This window comes from Prunus mume, linkage group LG3 (genome assembly GCF_029339155.1).
Source record: "Prunus mume cultivar Tortuosa linkage group LG3, ASM2933915v1, whole genome shotgun sequence".
Lineage (NCBI taxonomy): Eukaryota > Viridiplantae > Streptophyta > Magnoliopsida > Rosales > Rosaceae > Prunus > Prunus mume.
The window spans coordinates 19,932,379-19,945,134 of NC_142700.1; the positions used below are offsets into that span (position 1 = coordinate 19,932,379).

The following is a 12,756-nucleotide window of genomic DNA, read 5'->3' on the forward strand; positions in this document are numbered from 1 at the left end:
AACCCTTTCAACACAGGGGAACAACACTTGCATCCTTAATTGCCACCCTTTCAACATAGGGGAACAACACTTGCATCCTTAATTGCCACAATTTAAGGCTATCCGACTTGAGTTAGACATCTTACGATGTCACTTCCATGATTTCTACTGCTTTGGGGCTTTGCCCTGGAGTTTCAAACACCTCCATGCCTTCTCGGCCCTCATCATCACCTATGTTTTCACCTTTGTCATCCTCACAATTGTTGTCATCTTTGTTATCATCATCATCATTACCTTGGACATCCTGTGCATCACCACAACTGTCATTGACATCAACACCTTCAGTACCAATGTGTTTTAATGATGGGGACTTCTTATCATTGACCAAGTCCATATTTTCAGGAGCATCATAACTGGAAGATGCATCCAAGTTCAGTTTTTCCTCTTCAACATGTTTAGTACTAGAAGGAACTTCAATATACGACAAAGCTAAACCATCGGTGTTGACATCTTTGGCAACAGTGGGCGATGTAAAGGGATGAGTGCATGAGCTAATTTTTGAAGATATGGCTGAAAGTACATCAGGCTTTGCCTCAACATCAACCCACTGGTCCCCCAACCAATCTCTTGATATTCTCAGATCCTTTTTGTGCACGTTCAAGAGTAAGCTTTCACCTGATACCACCACAGTAATTACATAATAACAAAGGAACGAAGGAAAATTTAGGGAAGAAACAGGGGAGAAAACTAGATACAATTTCTACCATGCATACCAGGAAAGAAAACTTCAAAGTTATCACCACAGCTGCCAACTCCAGTGATAATCCCTTCCCACCAGCCATCACTCCACCATGCATCAATTGCAGCCCCAACCTCAAGAGCAAGGTCCATTTGTTCCTTAGGAGGGGCTGGCCGGATCATTGGGCGGCCTAGATGCCTTATGGCAAGCTTATCAGGCATAGCCAGTCTAAAAGCTGGGATCCATTCCTACAAGTTACAGAGAGAGGGTCATGCCGCCAGAATACAGTTCAAAGCCCAAAGGAAATCAAGGAAACACAGAACAATCACTCAAGAGGACACAATAGTTTATGTGGTCCGATCTAACCAAATGCTTACATATAATGATGAAGAAAATCATAAAAGAGTGAAGGTTGACATGCTTTAGGGTAAGAGTTCAGAATTTTTTTTATAAATAAAAAAATGAAAAAAACAAAAAAAAAAACACAGATGCTGAGGAGTTCATGTTATTAGATAGAGATATGCACACAACTGTAAAATCTCAACATGCTAGATTACATCTCCTAATGAGGGAAAGTACCGAAGAAAGAAGAGAAAAACTGTATTTTGAATTGGAATTACAATGAAGGGATGATTAAAAGAGAATCTTGAATGGAAATTTTGTGCACTTAACTTAAACATGACGTCAGCATTTTTACACCACAACTTAGAGCTAAAAACAAATATTAAATAAAGAACATATACAAGTGGCTAAGCATACCTCAAGATTGCCACATCCTTCCTCATCTTGCAAATCATCATATTGGACTTTCACCTGTTTTCGTGATATCTGCAAGACAGTACACCTAAACCAGCAGCCTCGAATGCCACTATCTTGGCATAGCAATTCTATCTTTTCAGCAACCTTAAAGAGTGGGGTATACCAAGGCTGATAATCAACAAGCTTCATGGAAAACAGTTTCCTGTCTAGCGAACCATAATTTGATTTCTGAAGAGGTCTATATGCCATCATCTGGCTATCTCTTGTAGAACTTCTTGCTTTTGAATGATTAGCTGCAAACCTCTGGCATGGCCTTCCACTTCTAGTCCTCTTAGATCCTAGTTTTAAATACTCACTTGGACCCAATTCATCTTCTTCCCCAATCAGGCTATCACTTATAAACTCAGATTTTGCTGAAAAGTTGGGACCCAAACAAGAGAGAATTGGCTGATCAAAATAGCCATGCATTTTACTCAAATCAAATGGCTTCACCTTGTTACTTTTAAACTGCCTACAACAAAGATGTACTCTGGCCAATAAAGCCCTAGGAAACACAGCTAAGCATTTTTCATAATGTTCACGAGTTAAGACTGTTGCAGGACCATCAACACATTCTGCACTAATGACCTGCACATATGGTGTGATGAAAACTTCCTTTGGGTGAGGATTTCTTAGAGGAGTTACCCCCTTGACTTCCTGGCTATGATGAAACCACCTCACTTTAACCTTTCTTTGACCTCTCTTGTCTTCGTACATATCTTCAATATAAGCAACATAGTGATTTTCTCCCTTTGCCATGACAAAGACAAAGGACTTAATCTGGATGCAAAGGGAAAGGAAACGCAATCAGAGGAAAATAATTACGGTTGACAGTAAAAATTGGAGTAGCATGTCAATTCCATCATTCACATAATACAAATGGTCATTAGCGTTAGACCAAGAAGTACACATCGAGGAAATCTTCAACAAAATGCCTTGATGCATAGTCCTTGAACTAAGTACCCAGAAGTTTATGCATCAATATATCAACTATAAGGCATATGAGACATGTAATACTACAAGGCCTAGTGTTACTAGTACATAATTGTGACTCATGCTCATGTGTTTTCATTCAAAGCAACAATAGTGCAACGTACCAACATAAAGACAATATTTTCGTTATCTTCTCTAGAATCTTTGAACTTGAGACAAATGCTTCATTTATTCAATGTAATGTCTTTGAAGTACCCATGCAGAGGATATACTTTATCTTAGCTCATACTAATGCCAGAGTAATCATTTTTCTGATAAGAAATGTCAGAGCAATTATTTCTGGAGTACTTAATTTTCCCTGCACCATTTCTGGCATAATATCACTCTAAAAATTAATGTGGGATTAATGTTTGAGAGTTTAAGCAAGGAGAGCTATGCATTCCACAGTTCCACCTCATGCACTTCAAGCCCAATCACCTCACAAATGCATTCCTACTTTGACTGGTAAATCCTTACCGCTATTGTAATCCCATCCCTACAGAATGCAGGAAAATGCTTGAGCTGTTTACCACATGTCCATGCAACACCTGACCAAACAATGTCCAGACTCTGTCCCTTGAAGTTCTTTGAAAGACGGCCCTGATACACAGGTTTTCGAGTCAGTATTTCAGGCAAAAATTGAAAGCATAATTAAGAACAAAATCAATAAAGAGTCATTGGTTACATGGGTCTGGGGGGCACTAACTCCATTCATTGGATATTCAGGAGTCCCCGAAGCTTGTGACGAATCATGTTGGGGTGATTCTGTCATAAATAAAAATAAAATAAAAAAAGTATTAAAGTCATAAGATTCCAGTCATACAGAGACAACCCCCCCTCTCCCTCATTTATTGCAATTTTAGTAAAAGGGAAGAAGCTATTAGGTATGACATTGAATCTCTTAATAACTAACTTTATACGCTATTAGGTTTGACATTGAATCTCTTAATAACTAACTTTATATAGATATTTATACGTGGTAGAACTTATAAATATTTGTCTACCAGTCACTTAAACTAATAATTCAATCTGGGATGTAAGGGAAAGTCAAAATCTTTGCCTTACAATTCAATCTGGCAAACATAAACCAAAATTTTATCGACAATATAAGGAACTGGAAATTATGAAGTGGCAACTCATACCGGATAGATCTGCATGTATATGCTGCTTTGACAGCATAGATGTAAGCCAATCCACAACCTCTCTTCTTGACCTCCATTTAAAGTTAGCATTAGTGGAGCTTTCCTTTCCGTGCACATACAAAAATTCCTCAGAAACAACATAGAACATGTGCCTAACACTCCTCTCAGTACCCACAACTGCAAGAATGGATTCTCCAGCAGAATCCTTCAAGAAATAGTGAACCACACGGTTGCCCCTCTCCTGTGAAACAAAGTGCTCTTTCCACTCCACAAAACAGTGACCATTTCCAGACATTTTGACAGAACGCACAAAGAGGGGTTGACAAAACACCAGAAACCCACTTGAAGTTCTAATCACATAGCTGAAGATGCGCAAAATGAAAGATAGCGAAAGGGTTCAAACCTCCATGACTTGGCTGCCTAAAAAGTAACAATGGAGTAATTTTCAGGTCATAAGGTACAATCTTGCAATTATTTATCACCTTAACCCTCGGAATAAATATAATATATCTTGCTCAAGCTGGAACAACTCAAGCAAACGAGAAATGGGTATATTATAAAACTGACCTGAATATAAGAGAGCTTAGGGCTTGGAAACCTAAGCAGATCAAAAGTCTTGACTTTACAGCTAAAAAGACCCCCAATTACGTAGCAAAAGGTTCAAATAACAATCAAATTTGTTCAATAATCTTCAGGATCAGCAACCATACATAATCAGGAGGACTATACCGTTCAACGAATGCACAATTTGATCACTAGTAACTCAACCATGAAATTTTCCGCTGAGACTTGGAAGAACTACACCAAACAAGAACAGGGGATGTCGAAAACCTTCATGGAAGCCACAAAAACCTGCATTTTGATGGCCTAAAGGCAGATCAGAACACCCTATACTCAATAGAACTCGGTATCAGCGTGAAAGCCCAAAGAGCATCAAAGACATTGCCTTGACTGCTTTTTCCAAGAGAATTGGAACAAATTTGAAATGGGCATCTATAATTAGGACCAGAAAAGCAACTTAAGCTCACGAAAAAGGAACTGGAAAGACGTAAGCCTAGTTGGTAGAACTGACTAGGTGATGCTGGTGTTGGAGGGTTTCAAGAGAAGGGCGAGAAGAGGAAGCTTTGTGCTTGTCTTGGTGGGTACAAGGGAGAGTAGAGAAAGAGAGGGACAAGAGGAGGAGAAGATGAAGGAAGAGAAGGAGAGAAAAGAAGATTTCTTGAAAAGGCCATGGACATGAAAAGTGGGGAGAGTTGCAGAGCTTTGGAAATGTATGTGCAGCTATGGAACAGAGGGACTGGTTGAACAAGAAAAAAAGGAACTATTTCTTAAATTAATGGAAATTATAATTTATTTGTTTGCTTTCTTTCCTTTTCTTTTTTCTCGGTGGAAGGTAGGAAGGGGAGGAAGGGTTGGATTATTTACTACGACAAACAACTGTTGCGTTGCATCTAACAACCCCATTGAGCTCGAGTCCATTTGTTCATTGGGCCCGAGTCCATTTTTTTTTCTCTTTTTCTTCAATTTTTTCCGATTTTGTATTTATTTTAATACAAATTTATAAATAAATCCAATCCTATGCATGTATTTATAAAAAAATCCAAGCACTATTTAAACATAGAAACACACCCAAAATCAACTTTTTGGGTGTGTTTATAAATAGGTTTTGAGTGTGTAATGATGGGTTTTGGGTGTGTTTATATGTTTAAATAGTCCCTGGGTTTTTTTATAATTTCAACTCCCATTTTGGGTGTTTTAGACCTATTTTTATTTGTTAATTATGAAAAGTCATATTTACCATAAAATTTGGTTAAATCTAACAGAAAATTAGACGGTTGGACCGATGGACTGAATAATATAGAGTTGGTGGACCATTTGAAACGAATAATTTAATTGAGGGACCAAAATGTGAATCGGGTAAAAGTTTAAGGACCATTCAAGTAAATAACCCCAAAAAAAATGGGAAAAGAAAAAGAAACCACACTAATTAATAAGAGTCCCACATGAAGTTAGGTAAAAATGTATGTTTTCAATTAGAAGAATTAGCATCACATTATAGGAGTTAATATTGTGCTTGAAGTTATTGCAGCTGTATCACAAGACAAGAAGATTAGGTATAGTTGGCAGCAACAGCTCAAGCTGCTGTAAGATTAACTAGTGGGGAGGTCGGATGTTTAACTAGTTGGCAGTACAAGCCTCTGAATCTTATTGGTCTCTAGGCCAGGCCGACTCTATTTTGTTTTATTTCTCTTTATTATTTTTATGAATAAATGGTTTAAATTTTAATGGGGTTTGCAAAAATTTGGGATTTATTATCTTTATTTATTTACAAAGAACCTTAACAGTATGAGGGAGTTTATTTATTTGTTTTAATTTTTTATATAAGTGATATCGAGGGAGAGGGGAATCGAACCTAAAACCTCAAATGTATGAATAAATGCTATTAACTACTTGAGCTACAAGCCCCTTGTTGCGAGGGAGTTTATTAAGAGTAGGGTTTATATGACTTTTTATTCTCCTTGAGCTCAGGGGTTAGGAAATATATTGTCTAGGCATTTAGGATTTTAGCCCTAGAAAAGGAGCTGGCTGCCTAAGCTTATTTTATAGAACATAAAGCTTTGGGTGGGTGTCATGCTGTGTTTGATAGTAAATGTAGAAATCGGATTGCTGCATTCTATTTTCAAGAGTTATAGAGTCCACGCCCAACTTAATATAGGCACCAATACAACTCTCCAAGTCCACACATCAAATCCTTGAAGCCCCAAAACATACTTACCAAACTTTCAAACTCTGCTCCATCAATGTCTTCCTTTGCATCATGCATGAAATCGTTCACTCTGTTTCTGGCTTACCACTGTTACAGTGCGAGCCAAAACTGATTGAATACTTCCTGCATTTTGTACGCAAAAGGGAGCAAAACCTACAGCATCAGAAAAGTGTTGCCAGATATACTCGAGTTCTCCCACCATGAAATGCCAACTTTCCTTTGCCCATTCCTTGAACCACAAGTACAAAACATGACCAGACAGGACTTCTCTCACAGCATAATAATATGCGTCCCAACAGTAGTTCTATTATCTCTGTTAGATACATTGACGGATAGGCAAATATATGATATACACATACACACATACAATTTTTTTTTTCTTCGATGCATTAAAGAATCCAGAACAAGAATACTGTTATCTGTGTTATCCTATGTTTTCATTCACATTTTGCCTAATAACTGAACGTGACCTCTCTACTCTCTGAGTTTTGACAGGAAAAAATATATTACGAAGTTCACAATGACTCTGGTTTAAACTTCAGACAATTCTACTTTCAAGTTGCACGTATGTATGGGATAACATTATCTCTTCTAACCATGCTTCCACTTTAACATCTTACCTCTTTTCATTAAGCTGCCAATTCATGTGCAATATCCAACATTATATGAGAGAGAGAGAGAGCATGTTCCGCATCTGCTTCGCTGAGATGTAACTAAATTTTTTTCATTCAATCTATACCAAAATTCACAACGATGCAAAGAGTCTTGCCAAGTAAGAAAAAGTAAGATAGCTAATAACAAGTTAACGACTTAAATGGCAAGTCCAAAAAGAAAAGTAATCAGGTAACTGATTTCAAAAACTACAAGTTAAAGGCCAATGATTATTACTGGTGTGCTTCTCAAGTGCCCAGATTTGGTGCCTGGCTTGCTATTGGTGGGCCATGTGAGTATCTCCACTGACCACATGCTGAGCATTTCTCCAACTTCACACAGTTTTCCAAAGTGCAGAATCTACAGGTCCAGATTTTGTAATTTGTACCAACATCTTTTGGTTTCTTTGTGTTACAGAGCTCACATATTGGAGCTAATGGCTGCGGTGTTCCACCCATCATTCACATGCAAAACAAGTATATTTCAAGTAACATTAAGATAGAGAGAAAATTTGCAACATTTAGAGAAAAAAAAGGAAATGTTATTCTTTAGAGATACTCAAAAGGAAATGATTTGATATAGAACTTTTTGAAAAAAAGGATGCATTTGTAAAGACATAAAACTATCACCTAGCAATAGAGACACTTACGGGATTCAGCAAAGTGCACATTTCACACTGCCAAAGAGCAGTTTCCTCTGGACTATGTGTTCCATCATTATTAGACCTGGACCCAAAAGATGAAACACATGACTGATGCCTACCACTAGATTCTAGATGGCAATTGGAACGAGAGAATGAACTATTTTCTGATCCTCGACTTCTCTTTTGAGATTTGATATCACAATCAATCATGGACCCAGATATTGACTCATCCATGGATAAATCTACCAACTCAGATCCTAAATTGCATTTGGTAGATTTAGAAAAACCATTGGTATTCAGTTCACGACTTCTTTTTTGCAATAACGTATCTGAGGAATGTGCTTTTGCACCACTGGGAGGCCTTGAACTTCCTGCATTTGGCCCTATATTTTGATGGTCCTCTGATTTATCATAGCTGCATTCTCCATCCATAGAAGCTTCAGCTGACACTGAACCACACCAGATATCATCCTGCAATCTCCTCTCTGCAGCCATTGCAGCAGCTTGCACTGGACTAAGTGCAACCATAATACTGCTATCACCACCAAGACGCTTAGGTCCAGATGGCATCATAGATCCTAAAAGAACTCTCTTTTCTGCAGCAGCAAGTGCAGTTTTGCGGAGAGAAGAAAGAGGGGGTTGACGTGAAAAACTCCCCAAACGTCTCCCTGGAAGATCAAACCCCTCAGCATTGCCAGTTATTCCCTTAGACATCAGCTCCTCACATTCCTACAAAGAAATGAAGTCCTAGCAAATTCAGCACGTCTTTGTAAACACAAAAACTTATGAAAGGTCAACATAAAAACACCTTTCTAAGTTCGTCCCAGAGCTTGTAGAACTTGGCATCATGAGGGCCATGAACATTGTGACAAAGTTCGTGAAGCATTGTATCAAGGACTTGATCAATGGGATAGAAATCCCAATCCCTGTTTGGCCTACGCAGCCTCAGTTTCACATGCACACCGCGGTTCACATTCAACCCTAGAAGACGAGGGTTGTTTGGGCTGTAATGTCATCAAATAACTTTCATCACTTTATGCACACACAAAAAGAAGACCAATTTGGGGGTTAAAAAAACACTTTATCGGCGAAAAATTCATATAAAGGCACTCCAACTCCATATAATCGCCGCTAAATAAAAATTTGCAGTAAACTTAAAAATCTAAAGACAATGCAACATGCCAGCAGCAGGAGAACTTAAGATTTCCATTGAAAACGGCATGAGAGAAACATAAATAGAGCATTGTCACTGGCAATAACCCCCGCTATTGCCGATCAAAATGATGCAAAATGCAAGGAGCAAAATAACTACATCCAAATTTTGAAGCAGCAATACTTGCCCAATATTGTGAATTAATAAACACAGAAAGAAAGAAAAAAAAAAGTCGATTCAATTAACGGCAATGTGATTAGTTCGCATAGTGAATAATACATTTCCATCATCTTAAGAATACCCAAGAAAAAAAAATCCAAAAAACATTGTGTTGCCTACTATCCACCGCATTCTCGGCAACCAAACAGAGCAAAATGAATTTTTTTAAGGGAAAAAAACACGCAATAAGAAGATGAAGTACCAGAATTCAGAGAGAAGCTTGACGCGCCATTTGTGTTTGCGCATAATGGGCTGGACCTGTTTGGCAATTTTCTCGAGAATCTTCCTGGCTTCCGCTTCCTGATCCTTTCTTTTCAGGGTTTTGATTTCCCAGATCTTGTTTAGGTCCCCCAAATTCATATTCTCTGAAACTAATCGAAAATTTGACAAACACCCTTCTCTTCGAATATGAACCCTAGCAATTGAATCGTTTGATGGGGTTAGAACTTGGAATTTGAATCTACTGCGATTTTGTCACTTTCGAGGGTGGCGGGATTTCGAATATATCGCACGTGTGTCTGTTTGGATACAGAGATTTCGTTGTCTACTTTTACATCTCCTCTGCACCAGCGGAGGTGTAAATGCGTTTTTTTGCTTAAATAGGGAAATATGTTTGATTTGTTTCCGATAATTCATTTTTGTGTTTTTTTTAGTTTTAATTTTTTTAAAATAATTTTGTGTGTTAGATTTATTTTATTTTTCTAAATAAATGGACTTAAAAAATTTTAAATCTGGAGAACATATGATTTTACCTACAAACTAACATAAAGATATTTAAGTAGAAAATTATAATTTATTTTAAACATTTTTAAAGTGTTTTTTTCTAATATTTCATACCATTGGAAGTGCAATGCAAATTGCATGAATATACGAGCTTTTCATTTTGAATTCCAATCCATCTCAATCGTTCATCATAGAGCTATTGGGTATTCCAACACACCACTTGGTGTGCTGGCGTCAAGCAGGACCCTCTACATCATTTTGTATAGCGGCTGATGAGTGATTGCAACATTCTTTCTCCCTTTTTCTCCTATGGGTCCCACTTGCATAGGATATAAAATGGATGCACATGAGAACATCCATAGTGGGGGAGAGGAGTGTATTTTTTGGGGTGTAAAGCCACTTTTACATTTCCTTTATACTTCACGGGTTGTAAATATGGCTTTTACTCCAATAGGGAATATGCGAATCTTGTATAATTGATTTTTCTCATTTTTATCCACTTTCTCTCACTTTTTCTCATGAAGGCCCCACCTATAAGGGATGTAAAAAAAAATGCACATGTGCATCTAAATTTGCATCTCATGGTTGTGATGCAAATTTACAATCGTTTACACCTCCCCCATTTGCAGGTGATTACTGATCACAAATAGTATATATTTAACATACACCTCATTATACAACCTCCCACTGGAGATGCTCTAAGCATCTCCGGTGGGATGATGATGCATTTTTACAACCATTTACACCTGCCCATTGCGAGGTAATTCCGATGGCAAAATGTGTATATTTAGCATACACCTAGCTTTACACCCCCCACTGGTGATACTCTTACACTACCATTTATTTTTTTAATACTTTTTAATCAATTTTGTTCTTTTTAATTATTTATCTTTCCTATTGTACCCTTACACTACATTAATTTCTTTTTTACTTCACTTTTATATTATTATTTTTTTCTTTATATTTAATTTTCCAACTTGCACTCCATTTTTTGTTTTTTTCCTTTCCTTTTTTTTTATCGAGTAAGAAATAATTAACACTGTACATTTGTCTAGGAAAAATCCCATGCCCTAGGAATAAACCTTGCAACCATAGCTTTTTTTTTTTTGGAAAAGGAAACAATTTCTAATACAAAAGACAATAAAATATAGAGATGGCCAAGGTAGCCACAAAGAAACATAAAATAAAGAAAGAGTAATTAGATTGAACAAAATCCTCATACTCAATGCCAAAGCTCAAATTAAAATCACAACTTCAGTAACAAATACAAAAGAGGATATAATTTAACCAAACTATATCATTCGACTTAAACTATCACACTAAGAAAATTCAACCATACAAGAGCAGACAAAAGCTATAACCACAAATAAACCTTAATTCAAGATAAGGGTAGAATAGGAAAGAGAAAGAACTAAATTGATTAAAAAGTATTAAAAATCAAAAGAGAGTGTAAGTGGACAAAACGGGAGTGGGAAAATCAGCTCCTTTATTAAAATGGCTTCTAAAATTTTTAAAACAATTTTACATTATGACCTAGATTATCAAACGCTTTAAAACTTTTTCTTTTTTGGGCCAAAGCTTTGTTGATTTTTATCTTAGTCTTTACTCAATGGTGATGTTGATGTCCAAAAATGGAGTCCTTCGATAGATGATACTAAGACCTGTAAAAGGGACAAGCTCGAAAATAACCTTGGCACTAGTGTGGTACAAAGCAAAAGCACTCTAATACTTAAGTTAGCACAAGGGTGGATTAGGGAATTATTTCGACATAGTACATTACACATGCGAATTAATGATTACCTGATGCACTAGGTGGGAGACATCTCCTGTGATTTCTTCGATATGGGACTATTGGCATGCCGACACATATCCCTAAGGTTTACCAACACGACATGTGCTTTGGCCAAAGTGGCACGATAAGTGACTTATTGAAGGAAGATCTTTATTCATTCCTTACGTCGAAGATGTGCACCATCTCCCTTTCTGAAGGCTAGACGGTGTGGCCATTTGGATTGCCAAGGGGCATGCTTGGCGGTTTGCGCATGAAGGGTCTTGGACATGCATGATCGTTACTTTATGGTCCGCTTTTTACTGATTGTGCGCGATTAGTTATGGTATAAACGTGTGACAATGTTAATGTGTAATTCAATGTCTTTATAAACAATAGTAGCAAGTTAGTAAAAAAAATCAAGAGAGATGTTATTACCATAAGGAAAAAAAGAAGAAGAAGAATTAACTGCATTTTACTCCATGCAGGATAGGGTTATTATCAAACTGAGCTTGAGGTTTCAATTTCATCAATATAAAACCTAACGTTTTTAAATATGACCAAATTACGCACTCCATCAACTTCATTGTTTGATTTTATGTTAAATTGTTGTCAAATTACGCACGCTATTGTTATTTTCTTTATTGTTTTCTTTTGCACATCAGCATAAAAATGACTATTCTACATGTCGCGTCCCTAATTTAACATAAAATCAAACAGTGAAGTTGATGGAGTGCGTATTTTGATCATATTTAAAAACGTTGAGTATGATATTGATAAAATTGAAACCTCATGGCCTATTTCGATAATAACCTTAAACCTAAATGGAGTAAAATGTAGTTAATAATAAATAAATAAAAAGGCATCTTTCACTCCTTCGAACTTATAAATTGCAACATTCATTGTGAGTTAGGGCCAAGTAGGGGTGGGCATTGGAACCGCAAAACCGTAAAACCGAACCAAACCAATCCGGAAAAAATCGAAAAAAACCGTGTTGACCGAAAAAGTCAAAAAGCGAGAAAAATCCAAATCGCAAGGTTGGGCCGGTTCGATTCTGTTTTTCACCCTAAGGAACCGGTCCAATCTGAACCGGTCCAATAAAATTAATATATATATTTTTATATTATATTTGAAATTATATAAATATTTTTATACTTGGCTAAGTTTGATTGGGTGTCTACGTTACTACCATAGGCGCGCAT

At 37.0% G+C, this 12,756-nt stretch overlaps 2 protein-coding genes across 3 annotated transcripts; both read right to left on the bottom strand.

The window, feature by feature from the left end:
- Positions 1-7: 7 nt before the first annotated feature.
- Positions 8-4,937, bottom strand: LOC148919039 (uncharacterized). Of its 2 annotated transcripts, none has more exons than XM_089049178.1 (7): positions 4,198-4,937; positions 3,631-4,050; positions 3,174-3,253; positions 2,966-3,088; positions 1,478-2,296; positions 753-966; positions 8-654 (listed from the first exon to the last, which is right to left on the bottom strand). In XM_089049178.1, exons 2-7 carry the CDS (start codon positions 3,923-3,925, stop codon positions 122-124), a joined length of 2,064 nt encoding a protein of 687 aa, XP_088905304.1. In that variant the 5' UTR covers positions 3,926-4,050; positions 4,198-4,937; the 3' UTR covers positions 8-121. The 2 variants fall into 2 exon arrangements, with proteins under 2 accessions (XP_088905304.1, XP_088905305.1); XM_089049179.1 differs by having other exon boundaries at positions 3,195-3,253; positions 4,198-4,905.
- Positions 4,938-7,100: 2,163 nt separating this feature from the next.
- LOC148919040 (uncharacterized) lies at positions 7,101-9,646 on the bottom strand. The gene is made up of 4 exons (XM_089049410.1): positions 9,266-9,646; positions 8,500-8,695; positions 7,698-8,420; positions 7,101-7,488 (listed from the first exon to the last, which is right to left on the bottom strand). Exons 1-4 carry the CDS (start codon positions 9,421-9,423, stop codon positions 7,297-7,299), a joined length of 1,269 nt encoding a protein of 422 aa, XP_088905536.1. The 5' UTR covers positions 9,424-9,646; the 3' UTR covers positions 7,101-7,296.
- Between the last annotated feature and the right edge of the window lie 3,110 nt (positions 9,647-12,756).